The sequence below is a fragment of the Plectrocnemia conspersa genome, unplaced genomic scaffold (assembly GCF_051122295.1).
Source record: "Plectrocnemia conspersa isolate PC_06_02 unplaced genomic scaffold, ASM5112229v1 ptg000001l, whole genome shotgun sequence".
Taxonomy (NCBI): Eukaryota; Metazoa; Arthropoda; class Insecta; order Trichoptera; family Polycentropodidae; genus Plectrocnemia; species Plectrocnemia conspersa.
In genome coordinates this window covers 21,387,198-21,407,820 of record NW_028277165.1, presented here as the reverse complement: position 1 = coordinate 21,407,820, position 20,623 = coordinate 21,387,198, and the positions used below count along the sequence as shown (strand labels likewise).

Here is a 20,623-nt window from a genome sequence, read left to right as displayed (position 1 = left end):
AAATTAAAAAATATATTCAAATTTAAAATCATGTTATTTTAATATTTTACAAAATATATAATTTTCTTACCTATTTTTATATGTGTTTATTTTGGTTTTTATGGCCAAAAATTGTGGCAAGGCGAACGGGCCCCAGAAATTTGTTGCCTCTCCCCCTCCCTCCTTTCGAGAGGCCTGCTTCTGAGAAGTAATAATTGTTTTTACGTTCTCTTACTGACTAAAATTTGGTTTGAATATACTTATCTGAGCAATACTCTCATATCAAAAGTCTGTGGTAATATAGATAAGGATAGCTATCGTATTTAAAAAGTAGTGTAATATCGAAGTGCAGTCAAACAATGGATCAATATATGAAATGCGACGTCTGTCTGTACTTCTTCTTCCGCTTATTTTCTCCTGAGAGATGAGTTGACTTAGTTTGTATTTTAGACTTGATCTAATGTAAATTCTAAGACTATGATTAGTTTTAGAAATTGCATTAGGTAAAGTTGGGTTTGGCTAATTTGTATAGTTATGTTTGGGTTTGAATAGCAAATGTACGTTTCGCAATTGTTAAATTGAGTTTCATAGATATTTTAAAGCAGCATATAATTTCACTAGCGCCTATCAGTTAAATTATATTTTCGTTAGTAGAAACATATTTACTGGTGAAAATATAACTTCACTGAAAAATACACATTCACTGTAACATTTATATATATGCCATGTAAATAAATAACGATAAGTATGTAAATGTACATATTACCATGTACGAAAAAGTTGAAATTTATAAATTATATTTTACTGGTAAAATTTATTCCAATATGATTTAACTGAAATGACATGTTTTATAAAATATTTTCGAGTTAGATACCGAAACTTTTCTTTAAAAAACTTTTGAAAGATAACCTTTCTGGTTTAGAATCAGGGACGCTATTTCAGCTATTTTTGGAGGGGGGCAAACGTTGGTAAGTCAGTGGTCGTTTTTTAATTTTTCAATTTCATTAAAAATCATAGTGTTTCATTTTATGACATGCGTTTTTCTGGATAAATTCAGGGGGGGCAGATGCCTCCCACCTGCCTCCCCCAAATGACGCCCTGTCATGATTTCGATCGGATTGCGAGTATCATATCGCTTTGGTGTAAACCTTTGGTAGGTAATTCAATAAATCTATCAATTTCATATAATAATTATTCTGTAAAATTTCATGTTAAAAAATGAAATTTAATTATTGTATTATGTATTTTTTATATTATTTACAATAAGTACCTCTGATAGTAAAAGATACGGGTTACGCACAGTTACCTACCGATAATTTTTAATCTGGAGCGTAATTAAAAGTTCAAAACATGCTAGACTCAATGAATTAAGAGGGCGAATGCGTCTACATAGAACTAATGCTCGTAGGTAAGAATTAAAATCACAACAAGCTGCTTCTAATAGAACTTGTTGTGACAAAGACAACGTTATACATATGAGTTATATATTGAGCGATATTAAACAGAGTGATTAAAAATGTTTTTTGAGTCAGAGTAAGGATAAAAAATCAAGTCATTATTAACGAATCCGAGCCGAGATTCTCATGGCAAAAAGGAAACGAAATATTATTATTAATTAGTCACAGCATTTATTGTCCTGTTAAAAATTTGGGATGTAAAACAACCAAAGTGAGGAAAGTTGACATTCTTTGAATCACTAACTATGAGCTATGTCCAATTTGAAATCCACAAAGGAGTAGCGTATATACGGTCTCGACTTATACACCAACAGCTGATTTATATTAGCTTTTAAGTACACTATGTTAGTAATATAATGCATATAGATCCAAAGATATTACAATTACTGTAAGTATGTCAAATGCTCGAGGTACTTGAAGTGCATTTTGAATTTATGTAACCGTTGATCGGGAAAGATAGCAAGTTGCAAAAAAAATTACATTAAAATTCTACTCGTTGCATTAAATTTCTAAAGTGATCGGAGAACCTAACAACATTTTTTTTCTCCATGTTGTTTTCACTTTATATCTTGTGATGTGTTTTTAATTAATTTATTTTTCCATGATTATTTGTGGATTTATTTTAGAGGTGGCAAATTCAGGGACCAACCTGGGCAGCAGAATCCATGGCACCATTCCATTTCCGGCTGGTGATAGCAAACCCAGCTTTTATTTCAAACAGCAATTCTTCCTAGGAACACTTAACCTTCTAATTTAAAGAGCTGCTAAAATATCTGGCAGGAACAACATGCCGTTCTTTCAATTCTGAAGTCAGCTGGTGTGGTCTACTTTGCAGACACTATTTGGTTACAGAACCAAGTGTGCTAGTTCATGACTAATCTCTAGAAGTGAGACTATTTTGATCACTGTTATTTATCGATTTTCCTTCGGAATACCTTCAGCTGCTTTATTGGTCTTGTGATGTCACTATTTGACTTACCTGACCTAGCCAGGAAATTTGTTATATAACTCACAGTGATATACATTACCATAATAAACTTTCATTCGGCAGTGAATTTCATTGATTTTCACACTCTCACTATTCAAAAAATAAATGATACAGCACTGCTCTTATTAAGTCTCTATGCCGCACTTAAGTACGGCAGCCACTGATGTGTTTTGTGTTGTATGCACGTTTTTTCTTACCACCTATATTTTCATTTAACGTATTTACAACTAGTCTTTTATACACAATGAGAAATAATAGACTTGTATTTTTTTATAATTTATTTATAATATTTCAAACATTTTTCTCGTATAAGCATAGGAACAAAATGTATTTAGATCCTACTTTTTTTCCACAAACTAATATCCCTACTATTTTGTTAACTAAACAATAACGTGTACCGTCAATCAGTCATTTTCATATTATTCGAAAACAATATATTTACATGTTGAACATTACAACAAATATTATCAAACTCGGCCCGTCGATAACACGGATGCATGTTGTGCAAAAGTTTTACTAACGACCTTAAAAATATTTTAGAGTAACTAATAAAAAAAATGCTTTAGTCGTTAATGAGCTTTATAAAAAAATAACAATGACTGTACGCTAAAGGTAAAGTACAAATACAATTCTAATACAGTTTTACTAACTCGTAGGCCACCATTATGTGTTACTTTACACTACACATCATAATTACAAAACAATGTACATTATCATACACGTCGTCGGGAGTTTGATCTTGTAATTTTAAGTAATAGAACTTAAGTACAAATTATTGTTCACAACTTGAATTATTTTTTGTAATTTTAAAACAGTGCAGTGCAGTGCAGATCAGATCAAATAATAAAATAATACATATTTCATACTAATATGCAGTAAAATAACATTACCTTTTATTACATAACAACCTGTATACATCCATATTTTAAAAACAACAGTCATGGTAAAACGTAACTAATCTGATCATTATAGTAAAAAAAGAAAATATTGCTATTTATAAAATTAACACAAAAAAAATATGAAAATGCTCCCACTTTATATAATACACGTTCACTATATACATATATGGCATTTATATAACATATATAATTTTATTACAATATTAAAAAATATGTTTGACCCTTTGAGCGCAATATTTAGAAACAACGCAGAATCGCTTCCAGTGTTTTATTCTATTTATATAAAAAAAGATTAAATAACATACTACAGATTGAACGTTTAAAATCTGCTAATTGTTAAAAAATATGTTTCCATATAAAAAAGTGTATGCCTTCTTAAAATATATAATTACCGAGTAAAACTATAATATTTACAGCACCAAATCACAGGCCAAATCGATTTTAAAATTATATATGTATTTTTAATACTATATAGTACACAAATAAAATTTATAGAGAACGAAAACATTTTATGGCTCATTCATAAAATATTTTTAATTAAAAGTAAATCGGAAATGCAACGTTTATATCTAAAATTATCGTATGACCTTAATATATGAGTTGTCAATTCAGCAAAACGATTAAAATATAACTTCATCAAAATATACATATGTATTTTGCTAACATTTGTCGAAAGCTCTCGTTAAAAAAAAAATAACAATAATGACAATACCGCTTTAAGAAAATATATGATTGTACATTGGTATGAATTTGTCATCTTTATACAACTTTTAAGAGCGACGAAGAAATGGTACAAATCTACAAATAAATTTATGTACTATTTATTGTGGTCTCACTAGGTTTTACTTACTAACGCAATTAAAATGTACAATACGATGTATATATTTACAGTTAATGTATATAATATATATATATATATATATATATATATATATATATATATATATATATATATATATATATATATATATATATATATATTTATATATATATATATTTATATATATCATATATATCATATATATATCATATATATATGATATATATATCATATATATATCATATATATATCATATATATCATATATATCATATATATACATATGACTTTTCAATATTCACTAACAAACTGATAAAACGTCAATGTGAAAAAATACTCGTTCTTCTCCTAGAAACTGATATTATATTGTACAATAGTTATTCAGGCCGTTTAGTAAATAACTTCGTAAACTGTCGCTTTTTTATCACCGGATCCAGTTACGATGTATTTGTCGTCTGCTGAAATATCGCAACTGAGCACAGATGACGATTCTTTAGACTGGAAAAATAATTAACGATCAATTAGTACAAGATTATATATTTATGAAATATATTATATTATATGTAATTCATACTTGGAATATACTGGCTCCGTACGGTGTACGCCAAGCGTTCAATAGGTTGTCTTTACCAGTGGAGACGAACCATTTACCACACGAGGCGAATCGAAGACTCAAAACGCAACTTTCGTGTAAATGCAATTGGTACTTGTCAGGTTTGTTGGCATGTAATACTTCTACATTTGAGTTCTCCATGCCGACGGCTAACCATTCGCCTGAAATTGTAAAATTAGGTTTAATATTGCACGTTGATATCACTACTATGAGCTTCACAAACGGATTAGAGTATACCTGTCGGACAATACCCAAGTGAGAATATTTGTGAGCTAAAATCGTGCTGTTGTAATTGACGTCCTTCACGTAAATCCCATGATCTAAAAAAAATAAGTTAAAACCTCAATGATACTATATATAAAAACCTTTCAGATATTCTGAAAAAGAGAGCTTTTGATAGTTCTGTCAAATTTATATTCTCGAAAATTTTATAGCACAATTAGTAACACTGCCATCAGATCTAATTACAGACGGTGTGACATATTCTCAAGACATCTTCCAAAGGATATCATATGGAATCAATAACTATAAGCATACTTTTAATTTATGTATTATTAATATAAATCATACCTGACTGTATTATCTAGTCCTCCAGTCCATAACTTAGTTCCATCTGCCGATATATCAATACAACTAGCACCGTCCGTATGTCCTTGGAACTGTCTCACCAAAGATTCATTTTGCAAGTCCCAAACAGCAATATTGCCGTCAGAACAACAACTGAAGCACACCTATAAATAAAATGGCATTTAATACGAAATTTTATGACAATAATAAATGTAATAACTAAATATAATACATACCTTTGAATCAGGGCTTATAGCTAATGCGTAACATGCTGGCGCGCTAGAAGTCAACTCTGCCTTAATCCTCGGTGTGGGACACGCTAAATCCCAGATTGATAGATTCGAAGCTTCGCCGCCAACTATCAAAGTTCTTCCATCGGGTAATAATTTAACCGATCTTATATAATTGTCTCTTTGCTGAAATCATAATTGAAAGTCAATACAAAATGGAATAGATTAAAAAGCGTCGGTGTTCTCGATGGAACAATTACGATACCAACTCACCAAGCATTCTAATTGCGAAACTGGCGTTTTGCATTGTGGCTGAGATACGTCCCATACTTTGACGCATCCCTTGCCTCCTGTATAGACGTATTTCGTTGGATTTGAAATTGTGACGGCGCATACTACTTCACCGTGCGATAACGTGTTAATTTGTCTTGCGTGCCGTGGTATCCCTGATCCTATCAAGGCATCTGGGGGAAAAGGGACAGGTTGCATTTGACCGTCAGCGCTCACATGAAAGGAATAGGCTCTGAAATAATAAAAATTCAACGATTATTAAAAATATTTATATATAATAGATCTGATGAAATCCTTAATTGCAATAACAATATTTAGAGATATTGTTTGCTGGCATGAGTAACATACAAAAATTAACAGCCTGCGTTTTTTAAAAATAATTATTACTGTTTATTGATAAAATGGATTTGAAGAAAAAATATTTTATGAATATTACAAGTCAGCAATTTGGAAGTCAATTGTTAAATCATGCATGCAGAGATCTGAGATCTGTCAAAGACAGCTGTTTAGTGAACTAAAGATAAATGAATAATTTTTATTATTAGTAACTTTGTTTTACTTACGGTTTTCCACCCGGTATCGCTGCTAAAGGAGCTCTTAAAGGCTCGTAGGGTTGCAGCGGCGCTCTTGGAGGATAAGGAGGAGCCAATCCGGCTCCATGAAGAACACCAGCGCCTGCCGCGGCACCATACGCTGCTTGCAAGTCATGAGGCCCGGCGCCTGCAAAAACCGCAAGTGGATCTAATTCAGAAATGTGATATGTTAATAAAGCGTATATGAATCAATTGTAATAGTTTATGGGAAATGAAACGAGGGTTTTTTTGTTAAAAAGCAAAAGCAGCATTCTCCTAAATTTAAATACAAAATGATAAGATAAAAATAATCAATAAAAACGTAATTCATCTAACGTCACCTTTCACAGAACAAATTCAAATTAATATGTACCGAATCTTTTAAATCTGGAAAGTGCTGTTTTTGCTACTGAGTAATATATAATACAGTTTTTGTTATTCAATTCTACAAAAATAAAGTAGCAAAGAACTTTGTGATGTTCTTTGATTTTGAGAAGAATTGATTTTGAAGTTTAAGAGTAAGTGTGGAAGAACAGCGTCAGTTGGACATATTTACATATTTATATTTAATTAATATTCTTTGGTACCGCCATGATGACATTTCAATCAACTCGATCGAATCTCTACAAAATTGTTGAGATTGCCGCTTTTGCTTTTCTACCCCTCACTACTAATTTCTCACGACTAAATCATAACTGATTTTGCGTCGTGAGAAAATGAGATGCGAGTAAAACGGATTGATAGTAAAGACTTGGTGACTTACTATACTGACCATTCATGGCGGCCAAGTGATAAGGATATTGACCGAGAGCGGGCGGCTTCACGACGGGCTTCAGGCCGACGCCGGCCCCTCCCGGCCCACCTGATCCGCCTGACGACCCACCACTCGTCGGCGTTACCGATTTACTGATTGGCGTCGTCGGCTTGTCACCGTCTAATTTTTTAGTGGAAGGCGTTGAAGCGTTACTCGACGTACCTGATCTGAAATCGAAAGAAAAACACGTTAGTTCTCTTGTAATATAAAACAAACAAATCGATTACTGTAATACCGAGTTCATAACTATATGGTATTTTTACAGAAATCAATCAAACAATATGCTTTTAATACCTTGGACTATGTGGACCGACGTGTTCCTTTTTGGGCTGCATTTTGTCTATGCCGTTTTCTCTAGGACTCGCCGTGCCGTTGTGCGGTGAGACTGGATCTTCGGAAGCGTCGTCCACTACTAAATCTTGGTCAGACTTTTCACCGTCGCTTTGCTAAAATTCATAATGAGAAATTTATTATCAGTGTACTAACAACTCTATGTAGAATATAATATATATATAAAAGCCTGATATGAGGGTAGGTTAACAAAGTCCTCACAAAACAATAAAAAAACACATTATTTTGGGTTGATTCATTTTTATTTCTCAACATAGTCTCTTTTTAGCTCGATATACTTCGCCAAGCATTTTTCCAACTTTATCAAATTATACTATTAATGTTATACAAAATAATTGAGTTACATGAAAAAGTTATTTCGATGCTTACATAAAATCTAACAAATTCTGCTGATGACATAATGCCTTCTTTTTTTCTCGCAGAATTTATTCGTAGCAAGCTATTTTTTTATTCCTTGCTTTGTGATTGTAATTCGCTATTCGCTAGGGTCCATGCTTTCTAAGATTTTAAACCATTTTCAATAAGCTGAGACCTTCTCTCAAGCTTGCAATTGTTATCTGTTTTTGTGGCAAAGCTGGGTCTAAAGGGTCAAATTCCTCAATGTCATTTTGCTCACACATATCTAGAAGCTCGTCGATTGTCAGCACCTGACTATGCGACTCTAGCAACTTGTTAACATCATCACCGTTGACAACTTATTCTACCACATGCGTAAAATTACTAGTTTTTGGCGTTGTTTCTGTCTCATTTTGAAAAAAAAATAGGTAAAGCTTCTTCCAGACACCATTCAATGTTTTTTTAATTTGAACTAAAAATAGCGGGCGGCAGTGTTGCCAAATGAAAAAAGTCGGGGGATTACTGTATAGCAGGCCTCGGCAACCTTTTTTGGCTGCGGGTCAAATTAATTAAAATGTGACTATTAAAAAGACTATCCGGGTCAGTGAATATTTTTGGTCCTAATAACCATATATGTGGTCTAGTCGTGACATCGTAACACGTTAAAAAAATGATATTTGAGGAACTGAAATGGGTCACTTCAAATCATCAAACGGGTCACTTGGTGACCCGTGGGTCATAGCTTGCCGAGCCCTGCTGTATAGTGTAATATTCAAGTGCAGTCTGTATTTTTTCTTCCACTAATTTTCCCCTATGATATGAATTGGCTTAGTTTGTATTTTGGACTTGGCCTAAAACTATAATTAGTTTTAGAACTTTCATTAGGTTAGGTTTGGGTTTGAACAGCAAGTGGACGTTTCGCAACTGTCAAATTGAAGTTCATAGATATTTTAGTAGAGCATAATATTTGCAGAAATATATATCTACTGGTGAAAATGTATTTGGACTACACTAGTGAAAATTTAACTTCACTAAAAAAATACACCTTCACTGTAACATTTATACGTAGCATGTAAATAAATATGTAAATGTATATATTACCACATAGGGAAAAGTTGAAATCATAAAATTTTACTGGCACCTGCCAAAAAAATTATATATTTACTGGTAAAAATATATACATATCTACCAGTGAAAATGTATTCTGATATTATTTTACTGAAATAACATATTTAAAAAGAAAATCGGGATAGATTCGAGACAGTTTTTTAGATTTTTTTACGAGGGAGGGGAGAGGCAAAAGTTCACTTTATTTAATATTTCGATTACATCAAGATTTATATTAAACGACATATTACTGGCCAAATTCAAGGGGGAGGGGGCTGCCCCCCTCCCCCTTGAATGACGTGCCTGATTATTTAACTTGCGACTAGCTTCAGAGAGATTTACATGAATCTGAGAGTATTTTTGAGCACATGAATCAATTAGACTTTTTTTTAATAGGTCTATATTATACCAAAATACTGTTACAGAAATATAATTTAAATAATAATAATATATGCTTACATGTCCTAGGTCCTTCTCCTCCTTCTTCATCTTTTTATGCTCTGGTTCTACAGGACTCCTTGGTCTGTATTTTTCTCGCTCTCCAGGCGATATCGAATTTCTCTGCGAAAGATTAAAAAAAAACAACGTTATACACATATATTGGTGGTAATGCTGCGTGTATGTTACTAAATTGTATATCTACGATAGGGCAAAAACTACTCGAACGATTTCAATGAAACTTTGCAGTAGACTCGAATCTGAGAGCTTTTGATGAAAATCCAAGCGATGGTTTTCAACTTTTTCTTCTAAGTGGAGCCAATTGCGGTAAATCGAGCGTTGGCAAAGTTTCGCAGCGAGCGTTGACAAGTGATAAATATGTTGTGTGCTCAACTCCAAGACCTCGCAGTACAAATGTGCGGGCTAACTCCAACCCCACCCCTACGAAGCAGAGGGTGTGTGGCAAACAAAAGGAGGAAAAACACTAGTGGCGGAGCGAGCTTTCTTGCGAGATTAAACGTGTAAAGTGAGGCCATAAAACCGGAGTCCGGACGCGGGGTGGGCCGCCATATGGCGCTTATCGGCCGGGGCCCCCACAAGTCCATGGGGGCCCCCGCGCAATTTATATTTAATGCATCAGCCCCGGGCTCGGTCTACTTACGTTGGTTTATTGCTCGGAAAATGTTATACTGCCGGGGCAGCGGCCGCCGACATCAAAATTTAATTTTATCAAAGGTTTATCGATGACCGACATACCTCGCCACTGCTGCTTTGTGGTTGACTCATGCAAATCATTATTATAAGATAATAAACGGAAATAATTGTCAAAGTCTATAGAAAAAAAATCTGATAGATATTTTTTTATTGAGTTTGTTTAAATTCTGAGCATGATTAACATATTAATCGATCTAGTTAGTATTCTCACACGATTAGTTCAGAAATTGCAACATAACCCTCGACTACACACTCAATAAATTGTCGTTGGTAATTCGCATGGAAAATACGATGTGAAGGAACATCTACTGTGCAAAATTAATCCGCAATATGTTTACCGTTCATGACCGCTAGTGCTTAATGATGGTTAGCCTGTAATGATTAACGGTCGTTCTAAAACCAATACATTACAATATTTTATGTACCTATATACAGAGTAACTTCATTAAAAGAAAATACTACAATATTTTTATGGCTATAATAGCATTTACTTTATAATTTATCATTACATACTGATTAGGACGTCAGTTTTTAAAAAACAGATTTTCAACTAAATTTACGACATTCCAAAGCTGTTTTTTTCAAGTTGTTATTATTTTTTATTATTTAATTAAAAATTAAAAACGTTAATATTTTGACTTGAAACTGCCATGGTTACAAATAAAACGAGTAAAAGTGACTACGAACTTTCTTTTGAACTTCTAGATAAAAACTGTGAATTCTTAATATGGTCTGACAATTACAAAATTTTATGTTAGAAATAGCTTTCTTCTGAACTATGTGAAATAAAAAACGGGGAAAGAATTAAGTCTAATTCTCGGATGCCAAGAGAGATGAATTAGCTTAGTTGCAAATAAATAATAAAAATTAATAAATAAAATAAAATTAATAAATAAAAATTAATGCCTTAAAAACCTTAAGCCTTATTTCTTTTCACAACGAAAGAGTATTTTCTATTTCAGGATTTTAAATTTCAATGAAACAATTAGTATACTTAAGCAACACATGAAGTCGTTTTTTCTCTCAATTTTGTTTCAAAATGAAAGACAATAGAGGCGCTTCTTCTTAACAAAAAAATGCTTTTACGACTTTTATAAATATAATGTTTATCGGCTGTAACTACTATGACCGAAATTCGCAGAATTCGTCTGTTGAACGAAACAAATGTTGTTTTCAATGTAGAAGAACTGTCGATAAATTAAAATACTGTGAATTATCAAAAAATAAATATACAACACTAGCATAAAGTAAGTCAATTAAAAATAAGATACTTTCATTTTATCTGATATTTCTGATTTAATTGCAATGTTTATTGACTACAGCATTGTAATTTATTAAGATCGTTTGTAATATTAAATAAAATAAAACGTTTAATAAAATACAAATAAATACTATGAAAAAATCCACTGATAACTATATCACATTTTGATAAATAAACATGGTCCATCCCACCCACATTTCTCTGTTTTTTAAAAATCTTTTATCTTGTGGCATCCACAGTAAATCACGCCAACAATAGCCAGAGTATAGGTTATTTGTATGAAGTCGCGGTCAGTAATTTAAAAATATCAATTTACTATCTTCATTTAAACTAATTTTGACCTGCAGAGCTGTAGGAATGATTTTGGTGCCCTTGGCAATTAATTTAAATATGGCGCTCCTTTGACTTTTTTTAATAGCTAAGTGGCAAAAACATGATTAAATAATTAATTTTACTATGAAAATTATTTATTCTAATAAAACTAAATTGTATAATTAGAAGAAAAAACAATAAAAATACATTTATTCGTGCTACTTGAAAACAAGATCATCCTTCCGCCAGCTTTTTCACCAGCGCTCGGAGAAAAACGATAGTTTGTTGCAATATATGTAATATTATACAATCAATTATTACCAGTTTTTGGTGTCTTTCTAGCTGCGAAGTCACACCCCTTGTGGTTAAAAACCTTGAAAATCTAAGCTTTTAATAAAACCCTTAATAAAAGTTTATATTATATCTTTTATCGTAAGCAAGTTTTACTTCACGTTCTGAGCGCCTCTCGGGTCTTCGCGCAATTGGCAAATGGCCTTATGTCAATGCCTTTCTACGGCCCTGTTGACCTGAAATCTAGTATTGCTGAATTTAATCTCACAAGTACGTCAATTAATCTGGTTTTGCTACTTAACAAATAAAAACTCATGAACTTGGTCAGAAGCAGTTCTCTGAATCAAAGTAGCAGAATATGAACTGCATCTCTATTACATAGAAATACGCTGACTTTTAAAAGGACAAGTGCTTGTTACAACTAAGGAAAGTTTTTCTCAAAGAAAAATCTCATATTACGTTTTTAAAGAAAAGATTTTATCAAGCAGTCGACGCGACTCGAGGTTAGCATACCTTGCAGGAACTTGGTGAAATGGATAATATTTATATTCCCCTATGTACATGTATCTGAGAAAATTTTTTTGGACTTATAGAATTATGCTTGATTGTACTGCGCACTAGGTGATAATACAAGGCACACAGTGCCCTCGAGCTCCTCTTTGAGGCACTATACTATATTATAATTGAAAGAAGATCATTAAAATAATCATGAAAGAATGTTTTTAATTACATAGCAATACCAACATTTTTTAAATAAATTAATTATGTATTATATATATATATATAGTAAAGATCAAATCAGGAAACACCGCAAGGTGAGGCCAGGTAGTAAACAACAGCTCCGTACAACTTCATGAAGTCGATCCTCAATTTAATCCACCCGAAGCAGGCGGAAAAGCCACCCCGAACCCTCCCACAAGACCCTCCCCATAGCAGCCGAGAGGGAGAGTGTTAATTGCTCTAATTAGTTCGGTAATTATCCGGCAGGCGCCGTTCAGGGCATCCCGACGCCGCAAACTCGGCGTCCTTTTCTTTCGTCACTGAAAATTCCCGACACGAGACCCAGAGGCGCCGCTAACTCGCTTTTATGCCCTTCCCATGCCCATGCTCACGCGCTAATGGTTCGGTTCTGCGAACGAAACATCCCGCGGGTCGTTCTCGCTAAGATTGTTTCTAATCTCTTTGCCCTTGCGTTGTTTTTGGTTGTGGAATGTCGGCATTTGATTTATTCTATTAGTGTTTTCTTTCACCCAAAGTGCTATATTATAAATGCTATCCAAAGCTTCCAAAAGCAATCACAACGCAAACGAGCAACGTGACAAGTTTCAGGTAAACACATGATGTAAAAAAGCAATATATTAATATAAGATCTCATTTATTTTTTGGATCGTAAGCTCAGTAAAATAATCGTTTTTTTAAACGATTCATTACAAGTTTAAGCCGGTGGAAGGATATAAACGGCCCTAACCTTGCTCAATACATTTTATAACCTGAATATAAACGTCAAATCCGTTCCACGTGAATTTTTATTTATTTTTAAAGGGCGTGGGGTGGGGGACCCGATCGGATAGCGTTATCGCGCCACCGCCCCCGAGCTCGTGCGGCGCGCGAGCCACCGATGAAAACGACTGATGTAAATAGGGCGTCGTGGCACGCTAATCCGGCGATAACGACCCCCCTGGTACGGTGTAATGGTATTGCTAAATGGCACGCCATGCAGTCGCCGTAGAGTACCGGCGAAAAGATTTATAGCACTCCGCCGCTCTGGCTCAATCTGTACTGTGCATCTTGAGGATGAAGCGCCCGGGGCGCTTGCACCATCGCACCGTGCGTTGTGGATTATATAAGACTGTTCATAGCAAAAAAAAGAACTAGATCAGACGTGAACAATGAGAAAAAACAAATTAAATGCCTCTTATCAGGAAAGCGTCGAGGCCGCGCAGCGTGAACTTTTTGGATATTTAACTTTTAATTCCGATCAAAAAATAATTTTATCTATTTTGATGTAAATTACTAATATAATTGTAAAATATTTTTATTGCAAAATATTTTTAAATTAAATTGTTATATATTCAGACATTTTTTTATATATATTGACGTATTTGAGTAAAAAAATATATGGGGCCACTACATAGAGCAATGTTTCCCAAATAATATAGCATTAGGGTCCTGCGAAAAATAAATAATTTTTATTTATAAATTATATTTGGCTTCGGTGAGTCAGCAAATATTTTTTGCATAAGAAAATAAATTTACAAAGTATTTACATTTCCGATATATCGCTCTGTCAAATTAATATAATATATGTATTACATAAATACTAAATATATTAATATAAAGTTCTACTTAAATATTAATTTAATGTTCACCCTCATTTTTTAAGATTGACCTACTATTAAAAAAATACCTCTATCCGAGATATTGCTTGTGACGTTATTTTTAAAAGTATCACTTGAAGGGTAGTTGGGCTCTCGAAAGGACTAAGTGAGCTAAAGTACTCCCGACACCTTCTCCAGCATCCAGAAGTAGGAGCACTCGTGCGACCCTCGGTATCACACGAGGACCGCGTTTTTTCTCATTTTTATTTTTTTCTTTCTCTAAAAGTTGCTCTTTCCTAATCCGCCAATTATTTCGCTAACCCTATATCGGTTTTGCGGTCGAGATTTTCGCAGCTATTTGTTTTGCGCCCCGAAATATTTGCTCTGGCGCAAAGTATTTTTCAGGTCGTCGATAAATTAATTAATAATATTCGACGGTGAGCAAATGTTTGACCACCCGACGGGCGGCGGCCCCATTGGCAGTCTTAATCCGTCCCTGAGGGTCGTAAAACTAAACTTCGCTCCCCCTGAATCCGCCCCCGCGTCATGGCAAACATAATTTTATTGACCCCCCCGGTTTTATGAGCCGCTGTGTAACATAAGCCCGCTTACAAATAATTAAATATTCTACACAATAAAATGTTTGCGTTATTATAATAACGATACATAACACAGAGTGTAATTTATTTTATCTCAAATCAAAATCAAATATGATATGATTTATGAAAATTAAGTAAGGCAACGCGTGAACGATTATTTTTTAATAGAAATACATTTTGAAGATATGTACATAAATCTGAGGCAAGTCATAATTAAAAATTTGGCAGAATGGGCATATTGTGGTATAATTAATTACAGGCGGCCCTCGACTTTCGAACGTTCGACTTTCGCACAATTCGCTATTTCGCACATTTAAAAAAAAAACAATTTTTTTTTTTTTTTTAAAAACGTTCTGATAGCGGTGAATCTTTTGCTTCAATCGGACATTCGTATGATACAAACAGATCTACGATATGTTCAATTTTGCAAAAAAAATATAATTAAAGAATACGTTCAAAATTGTGGAAAATAAAGATATATTTCCACAATCTTTAATGATATGTTTCCAAAAAAACAGTAAAAAAAAACATGGATGAAATGGAAAATCTTTGTCATCGTAGATCGATGACCAACATCAAAAAGATTTTAATTATTCAAGCAAAAGCTCTTAGTTTGCACAAAGATTGGAAGGATAGATTAAAAACATATTTTAACATGGTTATTAAAGCAAGTAACGGTTGGTTTTATAATTTTAAAATGAGGTTATCTTTTCATAATATTAAATTTACTGGAGAATCAGCTGATGCGGATAAAGATGCTGCAAAAGAATTTATTTCCTAATTATCCAAAATTATTGAAGATGTAGAATATTCCTCTAGCCAAATATTCAATGTAGATGAGACAGGTTTATTTTGGAAAACTCTTTAACAATGAAAAATATGAATGAAGCCTTCACGCACCTTGACAAATTTTTAAATATTATGGAAGATTGTGATCCCAATGAAGAACGCATATCTCAAGTGCGTGGGGCGATCAATAAAAACATAGCATGTTATAAAATACTATATGAAGAAAAGAAAAAGAATAGTGGAAAACAGTTAACTCTTGATAACTTTTCAAAGGAAACACCCGCAAACCCCATCTAAACGTGTCTCTTAAACGCCTCTTAAACATCTTATATTTACTTGATAAATAAATATTTTAAAATACACACAATTTCAAATTTTTTTTACTTCCCTCGACTTTCGTACATTCAACATTCGCACACATTTTCAGGAACCAATTGTGTGCGAAAGTCGAGGGCCGCCTGTAGTGTTAGTATATTTTAATAGCTAGTTGGCGACGGGAGCCGCTGCAATAGTATTTTTATCGACGTTTTATAGTTACATGCTATTTATATTGAGAAAACGGGGCACGAGGCCCGCAACGGCGTGCGACCACATCAGCGTCGACAAAAGAAGAGTATCCGTTACGCCAATGTTAACAGAGTGCCGCCAAGTTTTGGCCATAAAGAAATCTAATGCCTCCACTACACTTTCTGTAAGTTGTCCGAACCGAAGTTACAATTGAAGTCGGCCGAGATCAAGCAACCACACTGTCGCAAATTTCATATGCCGTCCGGACAGCGGGCGTGAATGACGTACGCACGGTGGCTGCTGTCATGTACAGCTGGCATATTTGCGCGCGATCGAAAAATGTGCCAAATAATCAATTTTTAAATTGTCATATTATTAAAATTACGCTACTGATAATTATAAGAGTTTGTGTGTTTGTGTGAGATTTTGCGTAAATTGAAAATATTCAATTTACGCAAAATCTTTGTCGGCTTTTGCAAAATGCCATAAGGCATAAAAATGATACTTCAGAATACGAACACCACATCTGTGACTATCCTAGAATTTTCGCCATCGATTCTAAATAAGAATTCGTTATGGTGTGACATTTATATAAACCGATCTAGGAAAATACATAAGGATATTCGAAATGATTTTTCTTAACAAAATCAAGTACCACTAATTATTTTTTAATTATTTAATTTTATATGAAAAAAATATAATAACGATATCTGTTAGAAGAATATACAATCAAAAATATAATTAATCCCTTTTGGCGCCCTAAAATATTAATAGATGTCAGTAAGTCTGTTGAAGTTGTCGATAAGCATGTGGTATTATAACTTGACCACGTGACCACGATGCAGCGCTCGACATGCGCGTTAACCATAGGACGCCTACGCGCATACTGAAATTGAAGCGAGTTACTCGTTCTATTTCAGTTTGTGAAACACCAGCTCTCTCACTCTCGTCACTTAACACGCAAGAGAGCGAAATGGGAAGTATTTCACCGCTCGCGCTCGAAAGAGCAGCTTCGACTTCGGTCCCTTTGACTCGGAAATAATGCCGACAATGTTCGGAAGCGCTCGAAGCTGACCAAGTCGACTGAATTACCTCTACTTTACCTCCCGTTTTCGGTAACCTCGGACAACTTCCGAGAGATTTTAAAGCGGGCTGAACCGAATTCGACCGAAGTAGCCCCACTATATTCTCCGTCCTTGGACAACTTTGGCCAACTTCCAGAGAGTGTAGTGCAGGCATAAATAAATATATGTGTATATACATAGGCCCCCTACAACTAATATCTGAAAAACGTAGGTTCAAAAATCTATGAAATTCAAACGATTAGTATATCTAATTAAATATAATTTTCTGCTTGATAATGGTACACTCATTAAGAGGCGCCGCTATCTTGCAACAGCTGCTTCATCGTTTTCTCTCGCGATTTCCATACGCCACATGATACATTTAATTGACTCGTTCAAAAGCTTATATAAAAATGTATTAAAATATGAGCACATCACACACATATTTTATTGTAGTTTACTAAAAATAATAAGCAATAAATGCAGAGTAAGTTTATTAAAGAATAAATTACATCAAGGGCATGGATCAACTGGTATACAAAAATTGAAACGTAAATCAAAATATGTAATCTTTAAAAAAACAATCAAGTTTTTTTATTAAAATATGTGCAATGAATGTGATCGAAGAAACCACACTTTATCGAGTGTTTGATCGATTAATGACATGCGCATTTTGTAAAACTAAGGTCAACTGCGTTAAAACTACACTACTCGATTGTATGCCATTATTACGTATATGTCTTTTCCTTTCTCCAGATGTAAAACTTTAATTTGATTTTGAAAATCTGTGTGCGAAATCATTCGCTAATGCATTGACGTAAATCTGTGAAGCCCAACACATGTATTAAATAAATAAAATAATAATATAAGTTTCTCTAACTTTTAAAATATTCAGGTTTTAGCTAAAATATGTTCCTGACAAGGAAATCTACTTCATAATCCCGACCATAACCATTGTGCTAGTTTCACATTAGCTAACAAATTGTGTCGCATTTGTGTTCGCCGCCTATTAATACTGTTGTCGCTTTACGAAAGATCAAAACGACCATTTAGCATTTAACTCGCCCACACGGCAAACACTATACTCCAGTCAGTCAGGTTCGCGTCACGATGGCGCATTATGCAAATGGCAGGCGTTAATAAAATTTAATATCGTAATATAATATAATAAATAACTATGGTTGACGCGGTCGCGGAGAGCGTTAATTTGAGACGTATCAAGAAACGCCGACAAGACTTTTCATCCGCCTTGGCGGCTTTCCAATAAACTTCGCTATGGCCTCGATGAACCATTAGCACTCTAATAAGTATGATGTGTGTGTACATAAATTTTGATATGCTGTGAGCGGAACAAAGAAGATTGTTTGGATTAGAAATATTTTGATAACATTGAAATATGTTTAGAACTCCTAATGCGTATATTTTTTGATGTTGCTCTTAGTTGATCCTGTTGATCTCAGAAAGCATCAGTAAACTTTTAGCAGAAATAATAAAAAAAATAGCACAGATAGACATGTTCATAGAAGTTTATATTATAGGATCCGATTACAAAGCTCAGCAATAACAATAAAATTGTATACATAGCTTTCTAACCAATTAAATTCAAGTCCAAGTTAAATTTCAAATTATATTCGGATACACTGAATCCATATATTATTTTTTATTAAGAGTTGCTTTCAGTTACAATGATGAAGTTTTCAACTTTTTGCGATTATTTACTATTTGAGAGACGTAAAGGTTGCATAACATATAATTCAGAATGATGAATGATAGCCAAATTACAGACAGTGTTTCTTTTCGAATTAAATTTGTACGAATATATGTTTTACAACCGTTGCATGTTTTTATACCTCTGAATAAGAAAGTGGGAATTCGTGTCAGATGTTTGCAAATATGCATGCTTTTTTGGAAGCTTTTATTAGAGGCTAGAAATATTTAAATAGCAAAAAAATGTTTACGATTTTTTAAACTACTCTAATCGGCCGTATCTTTGCTTTGGTAATCAAAGATTACTAGTGAAAATGTATTCCGATATGATTTTACTACAATGACATATTTTTAAAAATATTTTCGGGATAGATTCGAGATGTTTTTTCTAGATTTTATTTTTGGAAACCCCACATGAAACTGAATGTATTATTTATTTATTTTGCTGCATTAAATCGATTTTTTTAAATAAAAAACAAGTCTTATGGTAAATTGACCGGGCCCCCATACGCGCTTTTATGTGACTTGGCATATAGTTAACGCTAGTATTTGGTTCCTTTTAAAGATATAGACTTGAATTTTTGATACGAAATACAGCTTTCGAATATACTTATGATACTGTTTAAAAAAAATAAAAAAAAAGTTTTTTTTTTCCAAAGCACGTTTAGTGTTATGAGTCGATCGACCCATCAGTGTGAGCTTATTTATACATATTTAAAGTTGAATTTTGGTAACAGTATAGAATTCTTGAGCATCCTGTATATGTTCGTTAGCAAAATCCAATGTGTCAATTTTTTGCAAAATGGCGACAAGTATAAAAACTTAAACACTCGTAACTCAGTAAGTTTAAATTTTAACGAAAAGATCGCTATATTTGAAACGCTTAAAAGCCTAAATTTCATCTAAATAAAATATAAAAAAAAATAGTTTTTTGCTTCAAAATAAGCGATGTATCAGTTCGATCGGACCCCCATACGAAACATTTTGAGACTTTCAGAAGAGTTAACGCTCTTAACTGCTTGGTTTTAAAGAATAAAAATTACATTTTTAGTATCGTATAGAACTACCGAGCACCCCCTATACGTTATGTATGAAAAAAATATATTTTTTTTTACAAAATGGCGGCCAATGTAAAAATTATAAGTGCCATAACTTCGCAAAATGAAATCTTACTGAAAAATGTCGTATGTAAAAAAGTGTTTAAAAGCTTAATTTGCATTTAAAAAAAAAATATATTTTTTTTTAATAAAAAACGAGTCTTAAAACGAGTGCTGTTGTTGATTTTTCGTTATTTATTAGCTTCTTCTTTAGGTATTCGATCTGAATTTTTAGATCGAATACCTAAATTTACTGCTACTAATTTACATTCATTGAATATGTCTAAAATTTTTTAAACGTTCAAAAAGCAATAAAATCAACAATAATTTGCAAACAAATTTTAACGCAAACGGAGCCGCGTCAAAAACTACAATCTGTCCCTTTGAATAATAATGTTTATTGCGAAAGTACTATATAGAAAGAGGGTGCTTTTCAAGGCAACATCCCGCTCCTTTTATTTATTGTATGTATAAAAAGGGCTGAAATATTGTATGTTATTAAA

General features: G+C 33.3%; 1 protein-coding gene across 7 annotated transcripts in view; it reads right to left on the bottom strand.

Annotated features, from left to right (window-relative positions):
- Nucleotides 1–4,402: 4,402 nt before the first annotated feature.
- LOC148239172 (protein groucho-like) overlaps nucleotides 4,403–20,623 on the bottom strand; it is a 153,116-nt gene continuing 136,895 nt past the window's right edge. For 2 of the 7 annotated variants that reach the window (XM_088181927.1, XM_088181963.1), the window contains exons 9-18: nucleotides 9,483–9,584; nucleotides 7,524–7,675; nucleotides 7,179–7,396; nucleotides 6,407–6,584; nucleotides 5,826–6,075; nucleotides 5,559–5,738; nucleotides 5,326–5,486; nucleotides 4,993–5,075; nucleotides 4,717–4,916; nucleotides 4,405–4,640 (exon numbers count right to left, since the gene is read on the bottom strand). In XM_088181927.1, coding sequence (XP_088038053.1) covers nucleotides 4,533–4,640; nucleotides 4,717–4,916; nucleotides 4,993–5,075; nucleotides 5,326–5,486; nucleotides 5,559–5,738; nucleotides 5,826–6,075; nucleotides 6,407–6,584; nucleotides 7,179–7,396; nucleotides 7,524–7,675; nucleotides 9,483–9,584 — 1,632 coding nt within the window. In that variant the 3' untranslated portion in view covers nucleotides 4,405–4,532. Of the gene's footprint in view, nucleotides 4,641–4,716; nucleotides 4,917–4,992; nucleotides 5,076–5,325; nucleotides 5,487–5,558; nucleotides 5,739–5,825; nucleotides 6,076–6,406; nucleotides 6,585–7,178; nucleotides 7,397–7,523; nucleotides 7,676–9,482; nucleotides 9,585–20,623 lie in introns of all 7 variants that reach the window. The other 5 variants (XM_088181971.1, XM_088181942.1, XM_088181981.1 and 2 more) reach the window with 5 other exon arrangements.